At 48.9% G+C, this 26,893-nt stretch overlaps 2 protein-coding genes and 1 long non-coding RNA gene across 8 annotated transcripts in view; 1 reads left to right on the forward strand and 2 right to left on the reverse strand.

Moving 5' to 3' along the window:
- PKNOX2 (PBX/knotted 1 homeobox 2) overlaps positions 1-12,458 on the forward strand; it is a 92,309-nt gene extending 79,851 nt beyond the window's left edge. For all 4 annotated transcript variants that reach the window (XM_068172026.1, XM_068172027.1, XM_068172028.1 and 1 more), the window contains 6 exons: positions 5,454-5,586; positions 5,664-5,761; positions 7,548-7,667; positions 9,391-9,467; positions 9,977-10,155; positions 10,845-12,458. In XM_068172026.1, the coding sequence (XP_068028127.1) occupies positions 5,454-5,586; positions 5,664-5,761; positions 7,548-7,667; positions 9,391-9,467; positions 9,977-10,155; positions 10,845-11,092 (855 nt within the window). In that variant the 3' untranslated portion in view covers positions 11,093-12,458. The remainder of the gene's footprint in view (positions 1-5,453; positions 5,587-5,663; positions 5,762-7,547; positions 7,668-9,390; positions 9,468-9,976; positions 10,156-10,844) is intronic.
- A 1,026-nt stretch (positions 12,459-13,484) lies between these two features.
- The window catches only part of FEZ1 (fasciculation and elongation protein zeta 1), a 431,041-nt gene continuing 417,632 nt past the window's right edge, over positions 13,485-26,893 (reverse strand). Inside the window, exons 3-11 of one of the 3 annotated variants that reach the window (XM_068172031.1) lie at positions 25,617-25,919; positions 22,623-22,719; positions 21,598-21,813; positions 19,761-19,977; positions 18,316-18,587; positions 17,283-17,363; positions 16,816-16,891; positions 16,261-16,326; positions 13,485-13,648 (exon numbers count right to left, since the gene is read on the reverse strand). In XM_068172031.1, coding sequence (XP_068028132.1) covers positions 13,632-13,648; positions 16,261-16,326; positions 16,816-16,891; positions 17,283-17,363; positions 18,316-18,587; positions 19,761-19,977; positions 21,598-21,813; positions 22,623-22,719; positions 25,617-25,891 — 1,317 coding nt within the window. In that variant the 5' untranslated portion in view covers positions 25,892-25,919 and the 3' untranslated portion in view covers positions 13,485-13,631. The remainder of the gene's footprint in view (positions 13,649-16,260; positions 16,327-16,815; positions 16,892-17,282; positions 17,364-18,315; positions 18,588-19,760; positions 19,978-21,597; positions 21,814-22,622; positions 22,720-25,616; positions 25,920-26,893) is intronic. The other 2 variants (XM_068172032.1, XM_068172033.1) reach the window with 2 other exon arrangements.
- Positions 19,138-19,754, reverse strand: LOC137462062 (uncharacterized). The gene is made up of 2 exons (XR_010993567.1): positions 19,347-19,754; positions 19,138-19,304 (listed from the first exon to the last, which is right to left on the reverse strand). It is a non-coding gene; the product is annotated as an uncharacterized lncRNA (long non-coding RNA).

Raw genomic sequence — 26,893 nt, forward strand, 5'->3', positions numbered from 1 at the left:
AAGGAAAAAATTCTATTTTTTAGCAGCTCAGCTCCAGGAGCTGCAGAGTTTGAAGCTCCCAACACGATGAGGGAAAAGCCCCCCAGAAAAGTTCAGTTTCTTGTTTAGGTTCCCTGAAAGCACCAAACCACTTAATCATTGATCTAAGAAACCCCATCCTCACTCTATATTCTAATAATCTCTAGAAATAGACTTATTATCCCTTCGCTGCTTTATGGAAGCATTCCTTATGATCAAAATTAGCAAGACACTTGCATAAAAGAGAACAATAATTGCTCAACGAGCATCTCGTTTGTAATTTATTAGTTTCTATTATTGTGCATTGCCATGGCAACAGCTCACATCCCGGGTGATGAGAGAGATGTTAGATATGAGCCGACAAAGCTCCCGGTCCCAGCAAATGGAGATGCACGTTTTTTATCAGTAATTTTCATGAAAATAATAAGTGAGGGAGTTAATGAGATGGAAAGCCGTCCTGTGGCTATTGTGAATTTTTTTCCCCTCCTTCCTTTTTTTTTTTTTTTTTTTTTTTTACGTGTTGATCTAATTAGAATGCATCGGTCAGGAAAAGTAATGAGGATTTAGTGTCTCACAAAGAGGTGGGGATCATATCAGAAAATTAGCACAAGTCTTTGGAAAATAATCAGGCCCATGGAGAGGTACCAAGCGCTTCTGATTCCTGGAAACCCAGAGCTGCTGACATTTCCCTTCTGGGCCAGACTTGAAAGTTGAGGAATTCAAGTGAGGATTTGGAGGCAGTTGTGAAATAAATGGGAACAAATCCAGGAAAGACCCAACTGGAGGGGAAATGCTGGCTCAGCCCCTGAGGGATTTTCAGCAGGTGGAGCTGAAATATTCACAGTGATGGACCACGACAGAGCCACCATCTGATCTGGTCATGGGATAAGGATGACAGACCGGTGACAGCACAATGGCAAATATTCTCCAACTACACCATGTCAAGTGCTTGAGTGCTTCAACTCACTGAGTATACTTGAGTTTGCATGGATAAAAAAGGGTCAAAATACTCTATATCCATCAGTTGAGTTTTAGAGGCTAAGGATGCTCCAGAGAGCTGAAAAGTCATAGGATTGGTGTTTAAAAAATGGCAAGTGGGGTGATTTCTCCAATTATCAGCCTGTAGGTTTCATGCTGAGGGGAGGTGCAAAAGCAAATAGGCCATTAATTCAGGATTTAAAAAAAAAATAATGAAGTGCAATTAGTATCAATGAAGGAGGTTTCTCAGCAAATAGGTTTTCTTAGGGTTTGGAAGGAGTATTAGTCATTTTGTGTTGAGATACACCAAGTTTGTCATAAAAGTGAAACATTTCAGGTTTTGGCTAAGTTTTTTTACCACAGGACATGTTTAAAAAATTATGGACACACAATAACAGGGATATCAACCACAACAGGGAAAACAATGTCTGGACCTGTCAAAATGTCATCACGGGACAATCTGTTGGATTTCCCTGCTGTATCCAAAAAGGATGGTCCTTCACCTGCTGCTATTTCTGCTTTCTAAGATGGAAAATGCAGGAATTTTTGGAGATGCAAAATGCCTGAGATGATGGGAAGATGAGAGAACACTCAGACAAGGTGTTTTGACTGTTGCTGAAATCTTCTCGTGTCGCCAGGTCCAGAGATGATTCCTGGTGTTGGCCAAGTTTGGGTGACAAGTCTGAGGCTTTCCCATGTGATGAGTCTTCCCTGAACTTTCATTACCTTACAGAGATTTTTGCACCCTCTTTTCTCCATTGCTTCCTCATTTTGTGCTTTGCTTTGTCTTGTGATTGAGTTGTTGTCTCTTTCTCCTGCAAGTCCACCAAGCAATCAATTCCTCTTCTATTTTTGTTGGTTGCTTTTCACTTAGCTTCATTTTTCTACCTCAAGTCCTCATTGGGCCCCTTTTAGCCCTCTCCCTTTATTTTAATGAGAATTTTTTTAACTTTTTCTGACCAGGGAGAGGGAAAGTCCTTTTTTCATGGAAGAGGGAAGAAACCAATTTAAATCAATGCTTAACTTCAACTTTCCTTTGACATTGAAGGGGTCCTCATTGTTCTTCACTTGCAAGAAAAAAACAGTTGCAAAACCAATCACATTGGGAACCACAGTGCTGCCAGGGACATTTAAATGGAATCAAATTTTGTTATTTTTCAGCTCTCGTTTCAGATTGGCAGTGTTTGAATGGGCATTTTCAGGACAGCATTTCTTCTTCTCAGATTACTTCTCCACAGAATCACAGAATGGGATTGGAATCACATGTGGGTTGGAAGGGATCTTAAAGCACCTCTTGTTCCAACACCCTGCCGTGGTCAGGGACACCTTCCACTGGCCCAAGCTGCTGGTGGCTGGAGGTGGACAGTTGGTTTGGTGGCACCCAATGCAGTGCTTCTTTATATAGATCTTAATTTATCCAAGTTTGCCCTGTGATCAGCCCTGGGTTTCTCTTTATTAAAAGCCAACTTTTTTCTCATCTCCATGCGCCCATCCTTGCACAAAGGAGCCTTATGAATTCTCATACATGGCTTTGAGTTTGGCCAGCTCTTTCTTGGCAAACCCATGGCTTTCTTTTTTTTCTTTTTTCTCCAACTAATCCCAATTTCCCCCAGCACAAGTAATTTTCAGAGCTAGGATGAGACAGACATTTTGACACACAGTGTACCACCCAAAAACAAATGTCTGTGTCATAAAGCACAAGGGCAAGGACAGCAGCTCAAGTAGCACTGAATTTTAGCACTTTCTTACAGTTTGGCACTTGGACATTTTCCTAGTTGTAAGAAAGGTATTTTTCTGTGTTATGTCCCAGATCTTTTTATTCATGACATTTAATTGGGAGAAATCTTGTTTTGCTGTTGATCAGTGCCGAGATGTGGGTCTGCAGAGACACCTAGTGATGCATTTTTTTCCACACTCAGATTTCAAAATTGCCAAAAGCATTTCAACTTGAGGGTATTGCAACGCCGGCACAGGGTGCCCAGAGCAGCTGTGGCTACCCCTGGATCTCTGGAAGTGTCCAAGACCAGGCTGGACAGGGCTTGGAGCAAACTGGGACAGTGGAAGCTGTTCCTATCCATGGCAGGGGGTGGAGCAAGATGAGCTTGAAGGTCCCTTTCAACCCAAACCATTCTGTGATTCCATGAACTTCCTAGAGTCTCAAAATATAAGATATATTAAATATTTTCCACTGCAGCAAAACTGCCAAGCCTAACAGAATTTGGCTGACATTTGCAATCTCAGGCAATTGGTATGCAAAATATATTTTTTTTAATCTTCTTGGAGATATCTCTCTATATTTATTTGAAGGTGGAGCCTCCACTTCCATTGGGTCACTTTGGTTTCACAGTTCTGTTGCAGAAAGACCATTAATTCCTTTAATAGCTCTTTCTAACAATTACCAATATTCTGCCTTTTTGGACACCAGTGAGATGGTGTTTTGGGAGAGTTTTCCTCTACACCACAAAAACAAAGGCCATTTTTTTCATCACAACATGCTGTTGAAAATGGCTTTGACTACGGTATCTGGAAACGGCAGTTTCTTGTTCCTGTTTTCTGATATTCCAAATTGCTTCTTCCCAATGCACTTCCAAAAATGGTGTTCTGGATGCCCTTCTTCAGGAAGAATCATGATAAAATAAGGCAGGGAAGAAAAGCTAGAGGTCTTCAAACTGCTCCAAACTTCTGGTTGCACCTGGCCATATCCAGCTGCTATTTGATGTTCTCCTGGACCACATTTGGTTTTTTATAAATATTTCCACTGTGTTTATCAGCTGGATCCTTTGCCAGGGCCAAATCCAAGAGTGTGCAAAAGAGATTGATTTTTGCTCTCTATATCCTGAGAGATATTCATTTCTTGAACTGAAAACTACATCCCCCAGAAGACTGGAGGTGGGGAAGGAATACTAAAAAAAAGTAGAAGTATTTTACCATCATATTTGCATTTTTTAATTTAATTCAGCTATGGAAAGGAATGTCTGGGAAGTGAATGAAAAATTCACAGCAATTGCAGCAAAATTTCCAGATAAGAAAAATAAGAAAAGTAACTTGTGGCAGAGGCATTGGGTCCAACATTTTGGAATTGGCATCACAGGAGGGGAAGGTGCCATAAGGAGGTTTTAATAGCAAAAGCATGACATTTATTGAGAATGATGGCACAGGCAAAGCAGTGGTGATTGATGGGGGAAAAGTTACATGAATGTGATGGAGAGAAGGGGGAAAAAAGGAACAGACCTCAGGTTTCCCCCCCAAGCAATGGGAAATGCATTGAAGGGGACACAGAGCACCCCAACTCCACATGGGACAGCACAGCCAGGTCTTGATGTGACATGGGTGGATTTGATGCATTCAGAGTCCATCTCTGGAGTTCTATCACCTGGAGAAAGGGACCTGCAGCTTTTCCCACCCTCATCACATTTTCTTGGTTGGCTTTTCCGGTGTCATTGCACATTACTAATCCAGAGAAGTTGTCTTCTCTTAACCCAAATAATAGGATTCATGAAGAAATGCATCAAAATGTAGGAAAAAATAATTAAAAGGTGAAAAAAAATCCCCTTTGTTGACATTATGTTGAACACTTTGAGAGCCAGCTGGACACCAGGGAACTGATGCAGAATGGGAACGTCAGTAGAAAAGGGACAAAAAAAATAAGTGCAGTTTTATTTCCATTCCAGTTGGTTGAATTAGAGAGATGTAGTTATCTTTGGTTTATTTTTAAATGATCATTTTATCAATATTACCAATATTATTTGCAAAATCCTGTCCATGTGGAAGCTTGGGATACATTGCCCCATATTCCCCTGTAGCCTCAGTTTTGGCACTCCTCCCTTCCCAAAATGTCATATTAAATACTCAAATGGTCATTTAAATATTGAAATTGATAATCAAATAATCATCCCATTTGGGGTCTTTTGGTGGTTGCTCCAGAGATGGGCCTTAAAGTAAAATTACAGCTTTTGGCTTAAAAAATTGCCCATTTTTGCAAGAAATTAGCTTAAAGCTGCAAGGAATGTTAACAATGGGGTTATATTATTATTAAATTCATTTTTTTACTCTAAGGGAAACCGTTGTGCCCACCCTGAATTTTACCAAAGGTTGCATAATCCAGTCCCAGTCAAAGCACCAAAAAAAAGAGAAATGCTTAGAAAGAAAAGAATAAAAGAAATTCCTTTTGGTCCCTCATGATCTTTTTTTTCCCCTTTCATATTTTTTTTTATGGAAACGAGTGACTGCACAAAAAAAAACCCAAGTTTGGGGAAGATGATAAATGGGGGCTTTGCAGAGCGTAAACCCTTTCTTTTTTAGCACTTGTAACAAACTGAAAAATCACATTTCCGGCGATTTTCCCTGTCGAACCACCAAAAAAAAAAAAAAACAACCCCAAAAAAATATTGTAGGGGGGACAAAAAAATAAAACATCCATGCTAAAATTCACGGGTTTGGTGTTTTCTTTTGTGCAGGAGATGCTGCAGAGCTCTCCAGCGGCGCTGCCGCCGGCCTCCAACCCCCCGCCGGGCATCGTGGTGCCCGCGGCCACGCTGCCCCCAGGCAACCTGGCCATGGGCACTGGCAGCAGCTCGCCCGCCGTGCCAGGTAGGACCGCAGGGGAGGTGGTGGGCAGGTGGAAATTGGGGGGTTTTGGTACCCCCACGTGTGTTTTTCTGCCATAGGTGGAGCCTTGTACCAGCCCGTGACCATGGTGACGTCGCAGGGCCAGGTGCTCGCCCAAGCCATCACCCCTGGTGCCCTGCAGATCCCCAATGCCCAGGTAAGGCCTTCCCAGCTCCAGTTTTAGCCAAAACTTTGCACTGCAGCAGGCAGAACCCCCCGCCATTTCTCCATAAATTCAATCCTTGGAGTATCTTAAATTTAATTAGCAAGAAAAGTTGATTAAACCCATCTGCCAGGTGCCTTTGGGGTACCTAACAAATTATAGCCATGACCTAAGAAGTTATAACAATGCTTATATTATTGTTATAAAATATTACAACACATAATAATAATGTACATAATATTATTTAGAGCAATGCAGAACATGTAACCAAATCTGTTATTTGTAATGTGGGATAGAATGTGCTATTTTATTCTGTATGCTTTAATATATGTATGTCTATATATATATATAGTGCATTGTACATATTGCATATTCTATATTCTATATTAATAATTTTATACAGGATATTAGATAGATAGATAGATAGATAGATAGATGATAAATATTATTGCTGATATTGCTGATATTATTGTTGATATATATATATTGACAGATATTATTGCTGATATATTATAGATCTGGGATCACTGGCATTGCCTGGGCAGCACAGCAATCATGGCACCTGTGGGAAAGGCTCATTTTTAGGTCTTCCTTTTTGAATTTGGGGATATTTTTCAGCCTTTTGCTCTGTTTTTTTTTCATTTTTTTTTATTCCTGACATTGCAATAAGTTATGCAATGATCCCTGCATTCTTGCAGTGAGACAATGATTTGGAGCAGAGCTGGACTTATTAGCACAGTTTGTCCATGAGCTCTTCCCAACCCCAGGAATTTGGGAAAAAATCCCCATCAATTTCTGTAACACTGCTTCCTGGGGACAGGGCAGCAGAGATTCACCCCCATTTTTCCTGAAATGCCCCATTTTAATTGCAGGAGCCTCTTATAAAACAATCAATAAGCAGCATTTTGAAAAGGGTTGGCACCTCCCTGGCAGGTTTTTTTCGCCTGTGCAATGCTTAAAAATTTTCTTTCTATAATATCTCTCCATTGCAGGTTTAAATCTTGCAGCAAAACCCTCTGTGGTGGGAAAAACATGTGCACAGGGAATATTGGGGCAGGGAGAGAGCCTGGACAAGCACCTTCGGATGCTCTTCCTGTGCCACTGGCATGATTTATTCAGCTGGAGCCCAGGGGAATCACAGGGACCTGCTGGCCTGATGTTTAATTCATCCAGGAGAAGTGTTTTGATGAAGACTTGGGGAAAAAAAAAATCCCTTTTTAACTCAAGTGCTTAGATTTCAGTTTGGTTCCTGAATCCTCATTAAAACTCCTCTTGCAGCAAGATGCTTCTTTTTCATTTCTGGGGGGCAAAAAGCAAATTTTGGCTCAATGGGCATCTCCCTCCTTGTGGTGGAAATCAGCTGGGTGAGGAACATGGGTTTGCAAAGGATTGGTGAGTGGCAGGGTTTTTTAACTTTCAGTTGAGAAAAATAATATTTTTATGAGGTTTGTGGTTTTTTTTACTTTATTTTGTCAGGTAAAAGTGTTTTCCTCCTAAAACACACATTGAAATTGGCCATGGTGTAATCACTACACTCCCCAACAGTGCCATTACCCCTTGCAAAGCATTGACAAAAAAATTCAGATAAAAAATACAGATCCTGGGAGAAAATCTGCATTTTTACAGATTTGGTGGAGCAGGAAATGGGTTTTGGATGCTCCTATACGTGCCAGGTTTTTTTCACTCATCCCACTCCCATTTTGGGTTGGTTTTGCTTGTTTTTTGGGTTGCCTGTCACCATTTTCAGCCAGTTCCCTCCCCATTCCTTTTCCCCTGACAGGTGAACCTGGATCTCACCTCCCTCCTTGATGGTGAGGACAAGAAGTCCAAGAACAAACGGGGTGTCCTGCCCAAACACGCCACCAACATCATGCGCTCATGGCTCTTCCAGCATCTCATGGTGAGCACCACAGCCACCAAAACACCCTGGAAGACAGGGAAAAAAAGGACAAAAAGTCAAGAAATTCTCAAATTCAGGTGGTGGTTTGTCTGAATTTGTGTTTGGAGGTGCAAAGTGGTTTGTATTTTGGGAGTATTTTGGGAATGACCATTGTCACTGCAGGTGGGAAAAAAATAGTCCCTTAAGGCAAGAAGAAGCACACAAATCTAGAAGGGGACTCCTGTGATTTTTTGAAGATGGATAATTGAACATTTTTTTGCAGTTAACAGCTCCAAAAATATCCTTTTCTAGCAAGCTGGAATGTGAGAGCTGCTCACAGGTAGGGCTGTAGCACATCAGCCATCAGTCAAAACACAGAATTGCAAAATCACCCCGTTTTGGGGGATTGGAGATGGAAGATGGAGGGAGCTTAGATGCAAACTGGATATTTTTGTGCATGAAGAGTTCTCTCTCATCAGCAGGGCTGGGAGAAGGGCAAAAAGCCAAAAATCCCACATTTTTTCCTGCATAATTCAGCCAAGAAATCACTTGGAAACTGGTTGCAAAGACTGGCTCTCCAGGAAGACAGAGTGGTGGGAGATCCCCAAGGCATCAGTAATGCAGAAGGTAACAGCTCCAAGGAGCAACTTGTGGAAAAATCAGCCAGGACATGAAGCAGCAGCAGGTTGGGGACTTCCCAGCCTTTTTTTTTTAATGGAAAATTCTGGATTTATTGCAATGAGGACAAGAACGTTGCTGTGTTGTGTATCTCTCGTGTTTCTGGAGGGCACAACTGCAGATTTGTGGGCACAAAAAAGACTTTAAAGACCAGAAACTGCAAAGCAATTTTCTTCCAGGTGACAGGAGAACCTCAGTTAGTTTAAGATTTCCAAAATGGAATTGAAAAAAGGAAAAAAAAATTCTTCTGCTGGATGGTTGGACCTCTGCTCACAGCCCAGTCCTTGTGGTCAGAAGAAATTTGGGTTTCCCCATGAGATTTCTCCATCTGGTGTCAAAGATGATGCAGTTTTTAACCAAAAATGCTCATCATTGTTCTGGAAGTTTTGGAGCACCAGCAGGAGGAAAGAATGCTGAAAATAACACACCAAAATCGGGATATTTCTGCCCAAAAAAATGCCATTTTTAACCACTGAGACCCCAGTGGGAAGTGAATCTTCAGTGTGCATTAACTGTGGGTGGTATAGTCAAGGAAATCACAGTTTTGGGGGCTAAGAGCTGAAAAACAAGTCATGGTAATTGTCACTGGTTTGGGGCTCCAAACATGGCATGTGGGGCTGCTTTGATAATAATTTCATTTCTGGGGCTGGAAAAGAGCATTTTTGCACAGTTGGAAGGAGGTTGCTGAAGCTTTCGGTGCTGGTGGTTCCCAGTGCAGATGTTTCAGGGTGTTTCATTGGTGCCTCTGACAATAAAGCAGCAAAAAGCTGCTTTTGAAGCACAAATCTCATGTTTACCAACAACCATCACTGGAAAATTGCTAGAGTTAAAAAAAGCCCCAAGAACATCTTCCTTCAAGGAAAGCATTTGATGGAAAGCCCTAAATGCACAATCTTGATGCTCTTGAATGCCACCCTTCAATCTTGCATTCAGCAAATGCAAGAAGCCACCAAATTTAGGGTGGGGGGAAAAAAAGAAAAAGGCAGGTTTTCATTATTTTTCACTCAGGGATGACATCTTGTGTGCAGGGATGCAATCTTGCTACCCCATCTCTCTTTTTTCCCAGCACCCCTACCCCACAGAGGATGAGAAGAGGCAAATCGCCGCCCAAACCAACCTGACCCTCTTGCAAGTCAACAACTGGTGAGCAGATGCTGGTGGCCCACTCAGTCATTTGCTGGCTTTAGCACCCTTTTCACCCTGTTTTGCTGCTGTATAATGCTTTTGTGGGGGTAGCTTGGGTAGTTAAGGCTGATTCTTGGGGTGACCTGCACAGGGCCAGGAGCTGGACTCAATGATCCTGGTGAGTCCTTCCAACTCAGCCTAGTCTGTGATTTTGTGACTCTGGGATTTCTGGGAGATGAGCTCAGTTTTATTTAGTCTCAGCACTGGTTTGCAAGGTCTCAGTGCCCTCTCCTGGCAAATCCAATGTGCAGCATTCTCCCAACTCAGTGGGAAAAACTAATGCAGAGCTATAATGTGCCACAGGCAAATAAAAAAAAACCAAAAAAACAGCTTTTTGAACCAAGAAGCTGCTTTCTTAAAGTATTTTTATTATATTGCAACCCACTGATTTGCTATAATGTTGTTTAAACTCGGTGTTGGTGTAACAACTCTTACTCATTCCAGTGCTCTCTCTTTCCCACGGAAAGGTTCATAAACGCCCGGCGGCGCATCCTGCAGCCCATGCTGGATGCCAGCAACCCGGACCCAGCCCCCAAAGCCAAGAAAATCAAATCCCAGCACCGGCCCACGCAGCGGTTCTGGCCCAACTCCATCGCCGCCGGCGTCCTGCAGCAGCAGGGTGGCAATGCAGGGACAAATCCTGACGGTAAGGACAAGCCCCAGTGGCCCCCGCCCTTCCAGGAAGGAGTGGCCATGCATTAATTATGGCCTTAATTGGTAATTTCTAGAGCGCTTTATTGAGCTGTGGGGAAACACAAGAGGTGGCCCACGCAAGAAGGTCCTTCCAGTTGGCCACCAGGATGATGGTCACCCACGATGGGGCATGGCTTGGGTCATCTCCTGAGGAGCTGGGGAAGGGAGGGAGGGGAGGCATGGAAAGATGGACATGAGAAGACAGATTGAGACAAAATGGGAAGACAGAAGATGAAAATAGATGATGAAAATGAAGAGAAGAATAGAGAAGGTGATGACGATGAAGAGAGATGATGAACAAAGAACAGATGAGGACAATGAAGAGAGAAGATGAAGTGAGCAGAAATGCACATACATCAGATGAGATGAAGAGAAGGAAAGGTAGGACTTGAGAGAAGATGAAGAGAAGATCTGCCCAAACAATCTGGGCATCTGCTTGCTCAGAACTAAGGTTTCTTGTTATTTAACGATGAATTAGCTAAAAAAATTAAGGATTGGACCTTGGGGCGTGACTGGGGTAGGTGGGACACCCTATAGGTGAAGCTCTCCAAGCTTTTCACTTGAGTTATTCTTGGTTTATGCACTTCTTTTGTCCTTTCTGTATTAGCTGGGGAGTCCTTATTTCTGTACTTTTAATTCCAGGCTCACTCAGCATGGACAACCTCCAGCCCCTCTCATCAGCCACTGCCACCATGGCCATGCAGCAGGCGATGCTGGCAGCCCATGACGACTCCCTGGATGGCACTGAGGAAGAGGAGGAGGATGAGGAGGACGAGGACGAGATGGAGGAGGAAGAGGAAGAGGAGGAAGAGCTGGAGGAAGAGCCTGGTGGCCTCCCAGCAGCACCTGGTGCTGACCTTGGTTTGGACCACAGTGACTCACTGGAATAGTTCCTCCTGCAACCTCCCAAATCATTGACTGAGCACCAGATACAAAATTCCCCCTGAAATGCAAAAAAAATAAAGGCAAGAAGAAGAAATTAGTGAGAAAAAAGCAACTGGCAGCGCTGGCAGAGGCCCTGGCTGCCCCCAGGAGCGCGGGGACCCCCACGGCAGCGCACGGAAGCAAAGGACACACGTTTACAAGGCACATATTGTGGCCAGATTAATCTTTTATTTCAGGTTTTAATTTTCATTTTCCCTTCTTTTTTTTTTTTTTTTTCTTTTGGTAAGCAAAAGCATTTTTAGGTAAAGTTGTTTTCCCCACGTGACGCTCGGATGCTGTTGGGCAGTGGTGGGTGGGCCACTGTGTCCATCCCTTGGATTTACTGGTGCAAAGAAAAGCCAAACCAACCCCAGGACTTGATGCTTTTTGGATTTTGCCCCCAGAAAGGTCATTCACAGGCATAAATACTGGCATGGAGGGGGAAGAAAAATAATCAGCGAGTGCAAATTCTGCTATATCCAAGGAGGGTTTGGTGCTCGACTCATGGGATTGCCCAAACCTCCCAACTTTGGCCCCGATGCTGAGGCTGCTTGGTGACTCTGGACACAACTCTCTGGAAAAGGGAGGAAATTCCTCCAAATCCTTTAATTTATGTGCTAAAACCTCTGCTGAATCTGGAAAAAATCCAACTCACCTCATTCTCGTCCTTAAGGGCCGAGATTGGACGCAGAGTTGGGGCAAAGGCTGCCGGAAGTAAAACTTTTCCAAGGCATTTTGGCACAGAGTTAATTAAAAATGGGGAAAAAATTGGTATAAAAAATGCAAGATTTCACCCAAAATTGAATGGTGATGCGCAAGACTCGCCTGGGTGGAAGGAAACTAAGTATTGTTTCTTAAAAGCTGATTTCTCCCTGGTATTGTCCCTCCACATGGCAAAATGGTGGAGCTTTAGCCCCGTGGGGCAGGGCAACTGCCAAAAACCCTCTATTTTGGGTTTTTTTTTTTATTTTGAATGCTAGCAAAAGGGTGTATTCGCCTTAAAATGTGGCATGGGAGGAAATGCAAAAGCAAACCAGGGCAAAAATAAAGGAATTGTCTTCTGCAGGTTCCTGCTCTAAATGTGAGATTCTAGGAGGAGGATCATTCTCTTGGAGGCTTTTTGCCCATATTGTCCTTTTTTTCTCCTGGCTCTTGAAGAGTTGACTAAAGAACCTGAACAAGAGCTGGGATTAAAAACACAAGTGATGCAATGGGCAGAAATGCCTGTTTTTGGATACTGATCTGGCGTGAATGTAATCTGTAATTTCATAAAGGATTCATTGTAATTTAGTATTAATTCCTGGCCATTTATTATAAAGTGCTACAAGATGAGGGGTCGCACCTGTATTTTCTTGGCAGCTTCTTCCTTTGAGTGGAGAAGACCCAAAATGCAGGAATAACCCCCCAAAATGGGCAAAACTCCCCTAATTTACCCCCAAAAATGGGTGGATGGACCCAAATTGGTAATTGAGTGATGTGGAGAAAATTAGATTTATACTTCCAAAACTGATGGTCCACCAGAAATGAAAATTTTCCCCCTCAAACGTGCTCCAATGGGATTTTGCCCACTAATGAATGAGGCACACCCCAAAATGAGCTGTGTTCTCCAAAACCAAGTGATTCTCCACCAGAAGCTCCCCCAAAGTGTTCCATACAACCCCAAAATGAGTGATGGTCTCCAAAAATGAGGGGTGCTCCTCAGAATCAAATGATGACCCAAAAGGGGCTAATCTCTCCCTGAAATGAGTGATTCTCCCCCAAAATGGGTGCTCACTCCAAAAGGAGTTGTATTCTCCAAAAACTCTCCCCCAAAAGGAGTGACATGCCCCCAAAGGATGATGTCCCAAACTGGTCCTTCTGGAAATGAGTGACTCTCCTCAAAATATGTAACTTCCCCCAAAATGGGGGAATTTGCCCCAAAATGGACAACGCTCTCCAAAAATGAGCAACAACCCCCAAATTAGGCACTCTTCCCCAAAATGAGTGACAAAGCTCAAAACAGAGCAATCTTCCCCAACATGGAAATGATGGAAGACCCCTGTCCCTTCATGAGCCATTCCTTAATAATGGGTTGATTTCTGGGTGATGTTTGCACAATTTTTAGCAGAAAATCGGACCACAGAAAAGTGAAAAAATGGGAAAAGTCCCCGAGAATGGAATTTAATCTGAATTTTGCCCCTGTGATGGTGGCAGCTGCAGCCAGCAGCTCATTAGCCAGAAGTCTGTGTTTTTTAGAGATCCCAGAATATTCATGAGCTAAGTCTATGTCGGGATTTTTTTGCTCAAAAACATCTTTTCCGATCAAAAAGTTGCAAAGCACCGCCACGAGCAAGGGGAGACACGGACACTGGACACCAGTTGCCTAATTAATGTAAGGAATTCTTTATTCCCAGCTGTGCAAAGGGGGAAGTGCAGGGTGGGGCAGCCACGGGTGGGTGACCCTTTTTCCTGGGGTTTGGCCCCGTTTTGGAGGCGCCGGGGTGGGAGCGTGGGGGCAGCACCGCGTCAGGTCGGGCAGAGCACTGCAGAGAGAGAGAGAGAGAGAGAGAGAGAGAGAGAGGGGCTGGGCACTGCACGGGGGCACCGAGGGTGCAGTGAGGCAGGAGCATGCACAGGGATGTGTGGGGAAGCGTGGAGGCGCATTGGAATGCAGGAGGGTGCACGGGGATGCAGGAGGATGCACAGGGATGCAAGAGGATGCACTGGAATGCAGGAGGATGCACAGGGATGCACAAGGATGCATTGGAATGCAGGAGGATGCACAGGGATGCACAAGGATGCATGAAGATGATTGGAATGCAAGAGGATGCACTGGAATGCAGGAGGATGCACAGGGATGCAGGAGGATGCACTGGAATGCAGGAGGATGCACAAGGATGCAAGAGGATGCACTGGAATGCAGGAGGATGCACAGGGATGCAGGAGGATGCACAAGGATGCAAGAGGATGCACTGGAATGCAGGAGGATGCACAGGGATGCAGGAGGATGCACTGGAATGCAGGAGGATGCACAAGGATGCAAGAGGATGCACTGGAATGCAGGAGGATGCACAGGGATGCAAGAGGATGCACTGGAATGCAGGAGGATGCACAAGGATGCATGAGCAGGCACAGGGATGCACAGGGATGATTGGAAGATGATTGGAATGCAAGAGGATGCACTGGAATGCAGGAGGATGCACTGGAATGCAGGAGGATGCACAGGGATGCAAGAGGATGCACTGGAATGCAGGAGATAGCACAGGGATGCAGGAGGATGCACTGGAATGCAGGAGGATGCACGGGGATGCATGAGCAGGCACAGGGATGCACAGGGATGATTGGAAGATGATTGGAATGCAAGAGGATGCACTGGAATGCAGGAGGATGCACAGGGATGCAGGAGGATGCATTGGGATGCAGGAGGATGCACTGGAATGCAGGAGGATGCACAAGGATGCATGAGCAGGCACAGGGATGCACAAATATGCAGGAGGATGCATTGGAATAGAGGAGGATGTGCAGGGATGCATGAGCAGGCACAGGGATGCACAAGGATGCATGAAGATGCATTGGAATGCAAGAGGGTGCACTGGGATGCAGGAGATAGCACAGGGATGCAGGAGGATGCACTGGAATGCAGGAGGATGCACGAGCAGGCACAGGGATGCACAGGGATGCACAGGGATGCATGAGGATGCATTGGAATGCAAGAGGATGCACAGGGATACACAGGGACGCAGGAGGATGCATTGGGATGCAGGAGGATGCACGGGGATGCATGAGCAGGCACAGAGATGCACAAATATGCAGGAGGATGCATTGGAATGGAGGAGGATGCACAGGGATGCAGGAGGATGCACTCTGATCCAGGAGGATATGCAGGGATGCACAGGGATGCAGGAGGATGCACTGGAATGTGGGAGAATGCACCATGATCCATGAGCATGCACAGGGATGTAGAAGGATGCAGGAGGATGCACAAGTGCGCAAGAATGCAAAATGCAACGCTGCACGAGGGGCCACAGTGACACACAGGCCTGCACTGGGCTGCACGTGGATGGGCAGTGGTGCCCAAGGGTGCCCAGGGGCCACACAAGGACACACGAGTGTGCCCAGGACAGGCAGGAGGGCACAAGGACACGCGCAGGGACAGGCAGGAGGGCACAAGGACACTGGAGTGTGCACAGGGACACGCACAGGGACAGGCAGGAGGGCACAAGGACACTGGAGTGTGCACAGGGACACGCACAGGGACAGGCAGGAGGGCACAAGGACACTGGAGTGTGCACAGGGACACGCACAGGGACAGGCAGGAGGGCACAAGGACACTGGAGTGTGCACAGGGACATGCACAGGGACAGGCAGGAGGGCACAAGGACACTGGAGTGTGCACAGGGACACGCACAGGGACAGGCAGGAGGGCACAAGGACACACACAAGGGTGCACGGTGTGAACGAGGCACTTGGGCACACGAGGATGCAGAAATGCTGCACGAGGATGCAGGAGGAACATGAAAGGGATGCACAAGGAATGCACACACACAGCAGTGCACAGGAAAAGCATGAAGGACACAAGAGGACTCAGGAGGATGCACAAGAGATGGACAAGAGGGGGGTGGGAGATGCACAGGGATGCACAAGGAGGCCCAGGAGATGCAAGAAGATGGATGGGGATGCCCAAGGGAGGCAGAGGAGGGTGCCTGATGGGGCATGGGGGGTGAAGGAGGGCACACAGAGGGTGATGAGGCTGTGTGGATGAAGCAGATGGGCCCAGGATGGGGCAGGAAGCTGCACTGGCACCTCCAGAGGTGTCTGTGAGACAGACAGCTGACAGGAGAGCTGGACAAAGAATGCCCGAGGGATGTGCAGGAGATGCACCCAGGATTCCTGCAGGATGTGTGGAGGATGCAGCAGAGATGCATGAGGGATGCAGGAGGAATGCCACAGGATGTATCTGGGATTCCTCGAGGATGCACAGGAGATGCAAAAGGGACGAAGGAGGATGCAAGAGGGATGGGCAAAGGATGCACAAAGGATGCAGTGGAGAGGCAGGAGGATGCAGAAGGGATCTGTGGTGGAGGCACAGAGCTGCAGAGGAGCTGTGTGAAGGATGCACGAGGGGTGCCCGGGGCAGGCAGGGGGGAGCAGGTACCTTTGAGGATGTAATCCGTGAGCAGAGTGGGCACCTTCTCATTCCCCTCCTTCATGGCAAACAGGACTGTGAGGGACAACAAAGCTGTGAGCCTGGCCCTGCTGGCCCCCAAATGTCCCTTTCCCCCCCAAACCAGCCCCACAGTTGCCACACAATTTCCCCATATAATTTATGCAGCAGGCCTGGGAACACCCACACAAAAAGGACTTCCATCCCCAATTAGCCAATCTGTGGCAGTGCAGAATGGGTGATTTACCCCAAACCAACCCTGGTATAAGGAGCATAAACCTGGGGGAGGTGTTGGCTGCCAACCAGCTGTGCTGCAGTGATGCAAAACAGGGATTTTCCCAACCAGGTGGGTTTGCTGCAATGATGATGCAACGTGGGTGGTGATGCACCTTAAATTGCCCATGCTTCAATGATGCAAAAAATCCCCCAAACTTTTGTGCTGCAAGGATACCCCAAACTGCAGCCACTGCAGCAAAGCAAAATGTGCCTTTGTGTCCCCAAAACATGTGATGCAGACCCAAACCAGCAGCTTGAATGAATACTCACTGTTGGTGAGCATCTGCAGGTCCTCAACGGAGGGTGGTGAGCCCTTCTTCTCATAGGGAATCACCGTGTTCAGGTACTGCAACAACAAAAGCCACCCCAAAAAAACCACGCAGATGGCACAAAACTGCCTGGTTTTTGCCTCGACTTAAGACAAATTTGTGCAAAAATAGAGTATTTCTGCAACATTCCTGCAATTGTATTTAATTTGCAGGTATTTGGGGGAGTACTGAACTAACTGGGTGCTGCAAACTCCACCCAAATCCATCCTTCCTCAGGGAGGACTTTTTGGGGTGAAAACAGGTAATTTTTTCAAGAGGGATTAGCAGGGTGTAGGGGATAGAGCAGTTTTGTAAAATGAAGACAGATTTTAACAGGGGGTTGGGGGATGCAGGGGAATGGGGAGTGCAGGGAGGATGAGTGAAAACAAACAGATTTGGGCAAATTTTTTTCTGGGGGGGAAAGGGCACCTGCTTCTCGTTGGTGGTAGGACCAAAAGTCTGGCGCAGGCCGGAGTGCAGGATGTTGGAGATGCCCTCCATGCTGAAGCGCTGCGGGGACAGCGTGTCACCCTGTCACCTCCCGGGGACAGCGACATCACCCGTGGCACCTCCTCTGGCACCAGCATCCCTCACAACTCCCTGACTCCCACGTCCACACCCTGCCCAGATCCCAGCACCCTGCTCCCTACTGCCAGCCCATATCCCTTTGCCTCCCTGCTCCAAGTCCCCCTGTCCCTGTGTCCTTCCCATGCCCTGTCCCATGCCCCTCTACTGCATCCTGTCGCTATTCCCATCCCATCCCATCCCATCCCATCCCATCCCATCCCAATCATCCCCATGCCCCTCTGCTCCATCCTGTCGCTATTCCCATCCTATCCCATCCCATCCCATCCCATCCCATCCCATCCCAATCATCCCCATGCCCCTCTGCCCCATCCTGTCGCTATTCTCATCCCATCCCATCCCATCCCAATCATCCCCATGCCCCTCTGCTCCATCCTGTTGCTATTCCCATTGCATCCCATCCCATCATCATCCCCATGCCCCTCTGCCCCATCCTGTCGCTATTCCCATTGCATCCCATGGCATCCCATCCCATGGCATCCCATCCCATGGCATCCCATGGCATCCCATCCCATGGCATCCCATCCCATGGCATCCCATCCCATGGCATCCCATCCCATCCCATCCCATCCCATCATCATCCCCATGCCCCTCTGCCCCATCCAGTTGCTATTCCCATGGCATCCCATGGCATCCCATCATCATCCCCATGCCCCTCTGCCCCATCCTGTCGCTATTCCCATCCCATCCCATCCCATCCCATCCCATCCCATCCCATCCCATCCCATCATCGCCCCCATGTCCCTCTGCCCCACCCTGCCACTATTCCCATCCCAACCCTCATCCCCTTGCCCCATCCTGTCCCCACATCCCCCCACCTCCTCCCCGACCACCCGAGGCACCCCCACTCGGGTCCCCTTGGCCACCCGGTGCCCACCTTGCGGGGCATGTTGCTGCCGCGCTCGGAGCGCGCCCCTTGCAGGCTCAGCCCCTTGTCCCTGCGGCGGCGCCGGGCGGCCTCTCGCTGCTCCCGCTGCTCGCCCTGCACGGCCAGCAGCGCCCCGATGAACGCCGTCTTCACCTCCTTCTCGAAGGCCAGCTCGTCCCGGCGTGCCAGCTGCGCCACCAGCTCCGCCGAGAGCGCCCGGCTCGCCGCCTCCGCCCGGCCCGCGGCCGCCAGCAGCTCCCGCGCCGACAGCTGCCGCAGCCCTGGCCGCGGACAGAGACCGGCTCGTGTCCCGGGGACACCCCGCGATAGCGGCTGCGATGGGCTACAGCCCACCCCGTTCCACCTCCCTGCCACGGGCAACGACCCCTTCCACTGTCCCAGGCTGCTCCAAGCCCCGTCCAGCCTGGCCTTGGGCACTGCCAGGGATCCAGGGGCAGCCACAGCTGCTCTGGGCACCCTGTGCCAGGGCCTGCCCACCCTCACAGGGAAGTTTCTTCCCAATATCCCATCCATCCTTGCCCTCTGGCAGTGGGAGCCATTCCCTGTGTCCTGTCCCTCCATCCCTTGTCCCCAGTCCCTCTCCAGCTCTCCTGGAGCCCCTTTAGGCCCTGGAAGAGCTCTGAGCTCTCCCTGGAGCCTTCTCTTCCCCAGCTCTCCCAGCCTGTCACCACAGCAGAGATGCTGCCACCTCTGGGGCATCTCCGTGGCCTCCTCTGGACTCTGCAGCCAGTGCCATGCATGGAGAAACGAGGGAAATGCCTGCTGCAGTCAGGGACACCCCCAGTGCAGTCAGTGAAACGCACACTGCAACCATTAAAATGCATCTCGTGCTGAGCGAGATGGGCTCTGCATTTTCTGACACCAAGAGATAAACCCGTTGTGCAATTACTGATATGTTCAGCACCACAAACGATGTGCCCAGAGCAATTAAGGGACTTCCTGGCACGATTAGTGACATGCAAGGTGCACTCAGTGATCTTCACAGTGCAATTAGTGACAGGCAGGATGTGATTGGTGACATGGACAGTGCAATTATTGACATGCATCGTGCAACTAGTGACATGTATGGTGTGATTATTGACATGCATGGTGCAATTAGTATCATGCACAGTGCAATTAGTGACATGGTGTGATTAGTAACCTGCACGGTGTGATAAAGAGCAGAGCAATGAGTGAAGTGCCTGGGCTTGTTGGTGACACAGCCCACGCCACCAGTGACAAATCTCATCCATGCAGAACACAAAGGCTCCTGGTGAACCCCACGTGCCTTTCCACACCAAAAGCCAGATCCCCGTGTTCTTCACAGTTTTTGCCAAGAGCCCTTCTGGCCAAGTCCCAGAGCAAGCCAGCACTGAGGCCTGGAGAGACTCAGTTGTCCAATTTGGCTGGAATTGGCCCCAAAAAGTGACTGGCCTGGGCTTTGCTGGCCATACCTTCGTGGGAGCAGTTGTTGTTGAAGGCAGGGGAGAAAGCATGCAGCTCCCGCAGCAGGATGGGCTCCGTGCCCCCACCACCACCTTTGCCTTCAGCATCAGCCTTGGTTTCTTCCTCCTCCTCCTCATCCTCCTCCTCCTCCTCTTCCTCTTCACCCTCAGGGTCAGCCTCAGGGTCAGGTGAACTCTGCATGAGCTCCTCCAGCTCCTCGATGACCTGTGGGGCATCAGTGACCTCCATGTGCACCTGCATCCTACCTGCACCTTGCACCCCACACATCCTGCACCCACACCTGCGACCGTCCTGCACCTGCTCCCTGCATTCCTGTCCTGCACCCACACCTGCGACCGTCCTGCACCTGCTCCCTGCATTCCTGTCCTGCACCCACACCTGCGACCGTCCTGCACCTGCTCCCTGCATTCCTGTCCTGCACCCACACCTGCGACCGTCCTGCACCTGCTCCCTGCATTCCTGCCTGCACCCACACCTGTGACCGTCCTGCACCTGCTCCCTGCATTCCTGTCCTGCACCCACACCTGCGACCGTCCTGCACCTGCTCCCTGCATTCCTGTCCTGCACCCACACCTGCGACCGTCCTACACCTGCTCCCTGCATTCCTGTCCTGCACCCACACCTGCGACCGTCCTGCACCTGCTCCCTGCATTCCTGTCCTGCACCCACACCTGCGACCGTCCTGCACCTGCTCCCTGCATTCCCGTCCTGCATCCACACCTGCGACCGTCCTGCACCTGCTCCCTGCATTCCTGTCCTGCACCCACACCTGCGACCGTCCTGCACCTGCTCCCTGCATTCCTGTCCTGCACCTGCACCTGCGACCGTCCTGCACCTGCTCCCTGCATTCCTGTCCTGCACCCACACCTGCTCCCTGCATTCCCGTCCTGCACCCGCTCCCTGCATTCCCGTCCTGCACCCACACCTGCGACCGTCCTGCACCTGCTCCCTGCATTCCTGTCCTGCACCCACACCTGCGACCGTCCTGCACCTGCTCCCTGCATTCCTGTCCTGCACCCACACCTGCGACCGTCCTGCACCTGCTCCCTGCATTCCTGTCCTGCAACCGTCCTGCACCTGCTCCCTGCATTCCTGTCCTGCACCCACACCTGCGACCGTCCTGCACCTGCTCCCTGCATTCCTGTCCTGCACCCACACCTGCAACTGCTCCCTTCATCCTGCACCTGCATCCTTTATCTCCATCCTCCATCTGCAGCCAGCTCCCTCCATCCTTATCAGCATTCTGCATCCTGCACCTGCATCCTCCCCTTCATCCTGCATCAGCACCTGCATTTACATCCATCTGTGCCCTGGGTCCTCTGTTTGCATCCTGCATCTGCATCCCACATTCCATGGACACTGAGGACCTGCATCCACTTCCAAATCTGCATCCTGCACCTGTCTGCATGCTGCTGTCTGCACCCACCTCCTCCTCCTGCATCCTGCATCTCCACCTGCATTCTCTATCCTGCATCCACACCCTGCTGCTGCCTCCACATCCCCCTCCCCACACCTGCATCTGCCACTTGCATCCTGCACCCCACATCTGCATCCTGCAGCTGCATCCCCCTCCTTTTATCCTTCCCCCCATGCCACCCATTTGGTTCAGCAGCACCCACAGCCCACCTTCCCACATGCACCCAAATCCCGCATCAGCACCCACAACCTCCACTTCTGTCCACATCCACATTCCAGGTCGTGCATGCCACACCCCAAGATGTTGGGATTTGGCTTTTTCTTGTGCTTTCGGCTCGTGGTCATGGGGCAGAGGTGGCCAAGCGTGGCTTTTGGAGGACATGCAGGGCTCCAGATGCCCATGGGTACCTGCTCAGCTGTCAGCAGTGGCTCCTCGTTGATCCCAGAGTCCTGCTCGCTCCTCTCAGTGAGCTCCTCCTCCTCTTCCTCCTCCTCCTCCTCCTTCCCACCGAGCTGCAGGAGACACAGGCTGGGCAGCCTTGGTGGCACCACAGGCCCAGCCTGGTGTGGGCATGGCCCCAGCACGGACACAGCCACAGCCCTGGCACGGGGACAGCCACCACCCTGGCTCAGGGGACATGGGGGGTGGCATGGGGAGACACTGCATGAGGACATCAGATGGGACATGCTGGACTGAGGGTACTGCATGGAGATGCTGGGTGGGGATGCTGGGTGGGGCTTTGGACAGGGACACTGGAGACAACGGACAGCCCTGGAGGGGGAGGTGTTGCCAGAAGATGGATGGAGATGTTGGACAGGGAGTGTTGGATGGAGAGCTGTAGAATGGAGCCATGGAGCAGGGAGAAGACAGGGAGAAGTCCAGGTGTGCTGGATGGAGGTGCTGGATGGAGAATGGTGTTGGACACGCTCGGTGGAGACATGGAGATGCTGGGTGAGGAGATGAGGGCTGGTGGGGCTGAACAGGAGAGGTCTGATGGAGACACGGAGTGGGGACACGGCAGAGGGGAAGACCACCAGGGAATGGATGGAGGAGATGTTGGGTGAGGAGGCACCTTCTTTTTTCCCACCTTTCACCACCTTTTTTCACCTTTTTAGCAGAAAATAACCCAAGGAAGTTATCTTCTCTTCCCCCTTAAGCAACACATCCAAACGAGTTCGATTCCGTGGATACTGGGACATTTTTACAACCCCAAAAGCAGCTACTGACAGCACAAACTCACTACAAATGCAAACCCATTTTCTACCCCAAAAACACCCATCCCACCGTGGCATGGGGGCAAACTGGCAAGGACCAGGTGCTAAAACATCCCTTTTTGGGTAGTTTGCAGTGCCATGATGGCTGCTGAGCCTCGGGGCTGACTGACAGCTGTCAATCACAGTCAGGGAATCATGTGGGGACGTCACAGCCCTACCTGGGGGTCGGTGCCATCGAGGGCCTCAGTCCCAGGGAGCTGCCACGGCCGGGGGGAGCTCCGGGGGGCAAAGCCATCGGTCAGAGCATCCCAGACCCTGCAGGGAGGCGGGTGGTGAGTGCTGATCCCAAAATGTTGCATCTCAAGAGACACATCCCAAAAAACGGCATGCCAAGATGCCACAAAACATCCCGAAATGCAGCCCAGAAACATCCTGAAATGACCCCCCCAAAATCCCCAAATACCACTGAGACGCCTGAAATATTCCAAAACACCCCAAATGATATCCTAGAAAACCCCAAATGCTGTCCTAGAAGACCTCAGAGCTTCTCAAAATAGCATTATGAAACACTGCCCTGAAATACCCCAAAGTACCCAAAAATGCTGCCCCAGCACCTGAGATGCCCCCTAAATGTCATTTTGAAATGCTGCTATCAGAACACTACAAAAGGTCACAGCAATGTCCCAAAATATCTCTAGATGTCCCCAAATGCCACTCAAAACCATCACCATGGTGCCCTGAAGTGGCACAAAACATTCTCTTCAAGCAGCCCCAAAGACTCTCTGAAAGGCCCCAAAACACCTCAAAACGCTGCCCTGCAACACTCCAAACTTCCCCAAATGCTCTTCTGAAATACCCCAAAATGCCCCTTAAGGTCCCAAAGCTCCAAAATGCCACCCTGTCATGTTCCAGCCACCCAACCCCTCACTGAAATACCCCAGAGATCCCAAAATGTCACTTTTCAACACCTAGAAATACCCTAAAATGCTTTCATGAAATGATGACCAAATGAGGAGAAACCAGAGAAGGAAAAAGGAAAAGAGAGGAAGGATGGAGAAAAAAAAAAAGGAAAGGGGGAAAATGGGAGAAAAGAGAAAAAAAGGGGGTAAATAAGAAGATGGAAAAAAGGGAAAATAGGGGGGAAAGGGGAAGAAGTGGGGGAAGGAAAATCTGGGTGAAAGGGGAAAAATGGAAGAAAAAATTAGAAAGAGGGAGAAGAAGAAAAATGGTGGTAAATGAAGAAAGAGGAAAAAGGGGGAAGAAGAGGAAAAAGGAGAAAACAGAGAATAGGAAAAGGAGGAAAAGAGCCAAAAGAGGGAAAAAGGAAAAATCAGGAGAAAAGGGAAATGGGGAAAAAGAGAAAATGTAAAAAAAAAGGGAGAATGAGGGGGAAATGGAGAAAAGGGCAGGGAAAGTGGAGAAAAGGGAAGAAACTGAGAAGAAAGACAGAAAATGGGAAAAAAGAGCTGAAAAGTGGCAATGTTGAGAAAAAGGCCAAAAATGGGAGGTAAATATCAAAAATGGGGGGAAAGGCACAGAAAGAGATTAGAAATTTTCTCCCCATCCCAGGCAACCCCTCCCATTCTTCCACCAGAAATGGGGGGTTCAGTCCAGCACGGTGCCACATCCCAATCCTGAAAAATCACCCCAAAACCATGTGCCCCTTTTCCAGCCCCAAACCTGCTCATTTTTGGGATTTATTATTATTCAACCCTTCTCACCAGGGCTGAATTCCCCTTGGAGTTACACATTTCACAAACTAACATACAAAAAATGCGGCTGCCAAATCTCAAATACTTATTTTTTAACAAAGCACAGCAAATTAGTAATTATTCCCCCAAATTTGCTTTTTGGTTTTTTTTCTTTTTTTTTTTCCCTTTGGTCTTAAAGGACCAGCAACCCACAGGGGCAGGTCAAGACCAGCAGTGATTTCTGAGTTAATTATGGCAAGAAATGGTTAAAAACTCGGAAAATCCAGTGCCTGTGAGGCCATGGCCCCTCCTCCGGCCTGCACACAGGGCTCATTCAAAGAAGACTAAAAAAAAAAGCCCTGTTTTGCCCAAAGTGACCCAAAAAAAGACACAATAAGTGGCACAAAGCGGCGACAGCGCGGCAGCCCCGGCGCGCAGCCAAGCTGCATTTTGCTCTCAAAAACCGCGAATTCGACCAATTGCAAAAATCAATTCAGCTTCAGTGGGTTTGGGGGAAGAAATCCAAACACAAATCAACAAAACCAAAGGATTTGGGGCTTTTTGGGTTGAAAGCAACCCCTTTGCTTGGTGAGAATAAGGGTTAGCGATTTCGGAATGATCCCAACTAAACAGACAAAAAATCCACTGGAAGTGCGATAGTGTGTTGTCATCATGAGGAAAAAACCCAAGGACTGGCAGGAAAAAATGGCATTTTGTAACAAAACAAGGTTTTTAATGAAACTGTGGAATTTAACACAAAAGGCACAATAATTACTGGGGAGCCTAGCGGGGAATTTCACCCTAGGGAATCTGGCCATTCCCTACAATGGTACAGAGGAGGTGGCTGAGCTCTACTCACACCTTACTCAAGGTTTATGCTCAACCCCTGGGGCTTTCCTTGCACAGACAGAGCTGTGGCCCCCTGCAACACGGCATGGGACACGCTGCTCTTCTTCCTCATAGTCTGCTACTCCAGGGACCTCACACAGCTACTCCAAAGATCCTACACAGCTACTCCAGGGTGCTGTATGATCACAGCACAGTCCAGGTGCTGATTTGAGTGTGATGGGCTCATAGAAGAGCACAAGGAGGTGCAACAGGCCACAGGGGGATGTTACTCATAAGATACTACACCACTACTCTGAAGTGCTACACAGTCATGCTGTGAGCTGGACTGCATGCTCTGGGAGTGTTTCATGACCATGACAGGATGCATGCAGGCTCGAGGGTGGCCTGCTTATAGGATGCTACACAGCTACTCAAAAGATACTACACAGCTACTCAAAAGATACTACACAGCTATTCCACGCTGCTGCATGACTGTGCCGTGATGCAAGGGGCCGAGCTGCACGTGGGCTGCACCTTGCCAGCATGCAAGGCGGCACGCAGACCCTTACTCACAGGATACTACACGGAGTATGGCACGGAGCATGGCCGTGCCGCAGTGCTGGGAGGTAGCCTGCCCTGTGGGGGGGTTCAGGGCGTGAAGTGGCCCCAGGAGCAGGGGGGGGCCTTACTCACTCCTCATCCTGCAGGCGCTCCTCCTCCTCCTGCGCCTGGAGCCGCCCCCGCACGGGCGCCAGGCCCTCGGTGGCAGCGTCGTAGTTGCGGAAGCACACGGTGAGCTTCTCGTCGAACTCCTGCACCAGGTCCTCCATGGACTTGAAGCTCATCATCTCGGCGGAGAAGCTCTCCAGCTCGGCCAGCGCGGGGTCCGCAGGGCGCGGCAGGGACCCCCCATCGCCCCCGGGCCCCTCCTCGAACTCCTCCTCCAGACTGACCAGCGGCGCCTCCATCCTCCTCAACACCGATGTGCTGCCTTAGCTGCAGGGACAGCGTGCCCGTCAGGCACCAGGCTACTCACAGGTTACAACACCCAGCTCCCCGTTCCCTTCGCTGCTGTGCTCACTGAAACCCTGCTGCCAGGGCGGGTACCCAACCAACAGTATCTCTGTAGTATCCTGGCAGTATCCCAACAGGATGTACTACCTTCAGAAGAAATTCTGCGGATGGGGCACTATTCTAGTAGCAATTTCATAGTTGCAACAAAGTGCTGATAGTGGTCCAAGCAGCTTAGTGCTACCCTGACAGTATGTAAACAATGTCACACCACTATCCATTTCCCTGAAGTGGTAGTATCTTAGTTGTATCCTTACACTATACTGTCGGATTATGCCCTTTTCTGACCCAGGGTAACTGAGAAGCGTTTTAAAAACTTTCATTCCATTTTCAGTCTCATGTGAAGGGTGAGACAATACAGATGTTATAATCCATGCTGTCACAATCAGAAGCTGACTATTTCCTAATTACATTATAAATGTTTCTTGGCCTATCAGCTTTTGCCACCTCTCAGTTACCCCATCCCTGAGTCAGAAAAGGGCTTAATCTGTCACTACAAAGCAAGTGGCATGAAAGTGTGAGTAATGTGCTGACAGTACCCCAAAAATGTGAGTGTTGCCCTGATGGATCCCAGAAGTATCTTACCATGACTTTTCTAGTGCCCTTGTACATCTTGGAAGTATCCTACAGATAACTGCACTTTTATCCTGAGAAAACTGACTCTTGTCCTGACAGCACCTTGGGAGCTTTGTGATAACATCCTGGTACCATCATAGTAGTACCAGTAATGTTGTATCCCAGCAATGACCCTGTAGTATCTTAGTAGTGCCTTGCCAGCAATACATTTGCAATTAGCAAAGTGATACTTTGGAGTGTTATCCTGATAACATCTTAGCAACATCCTGATAGTACCTTTGTGCTACACTGAGAGTCTCCTAGTAGCAGCTCAGCATTGTCCT

The sequence above is a fragment of the Anomalospiza imberbis genome, chromosome 24 (assembly GCF_031753505.1).
Source record: "Anomalospiza imberbis isolate Cuckoo-Finch-1a 21T00152 chromosome 24, ASM3175350v1, whole genome shotgun sequence".
In the NCBI taxonomy this organism is placed as follows: Eukaryota; Metazoa; Chordata; class Aves; order Passeriformes; family Viduidae; genus Anomalospiza; species Anomalospiza imberbis.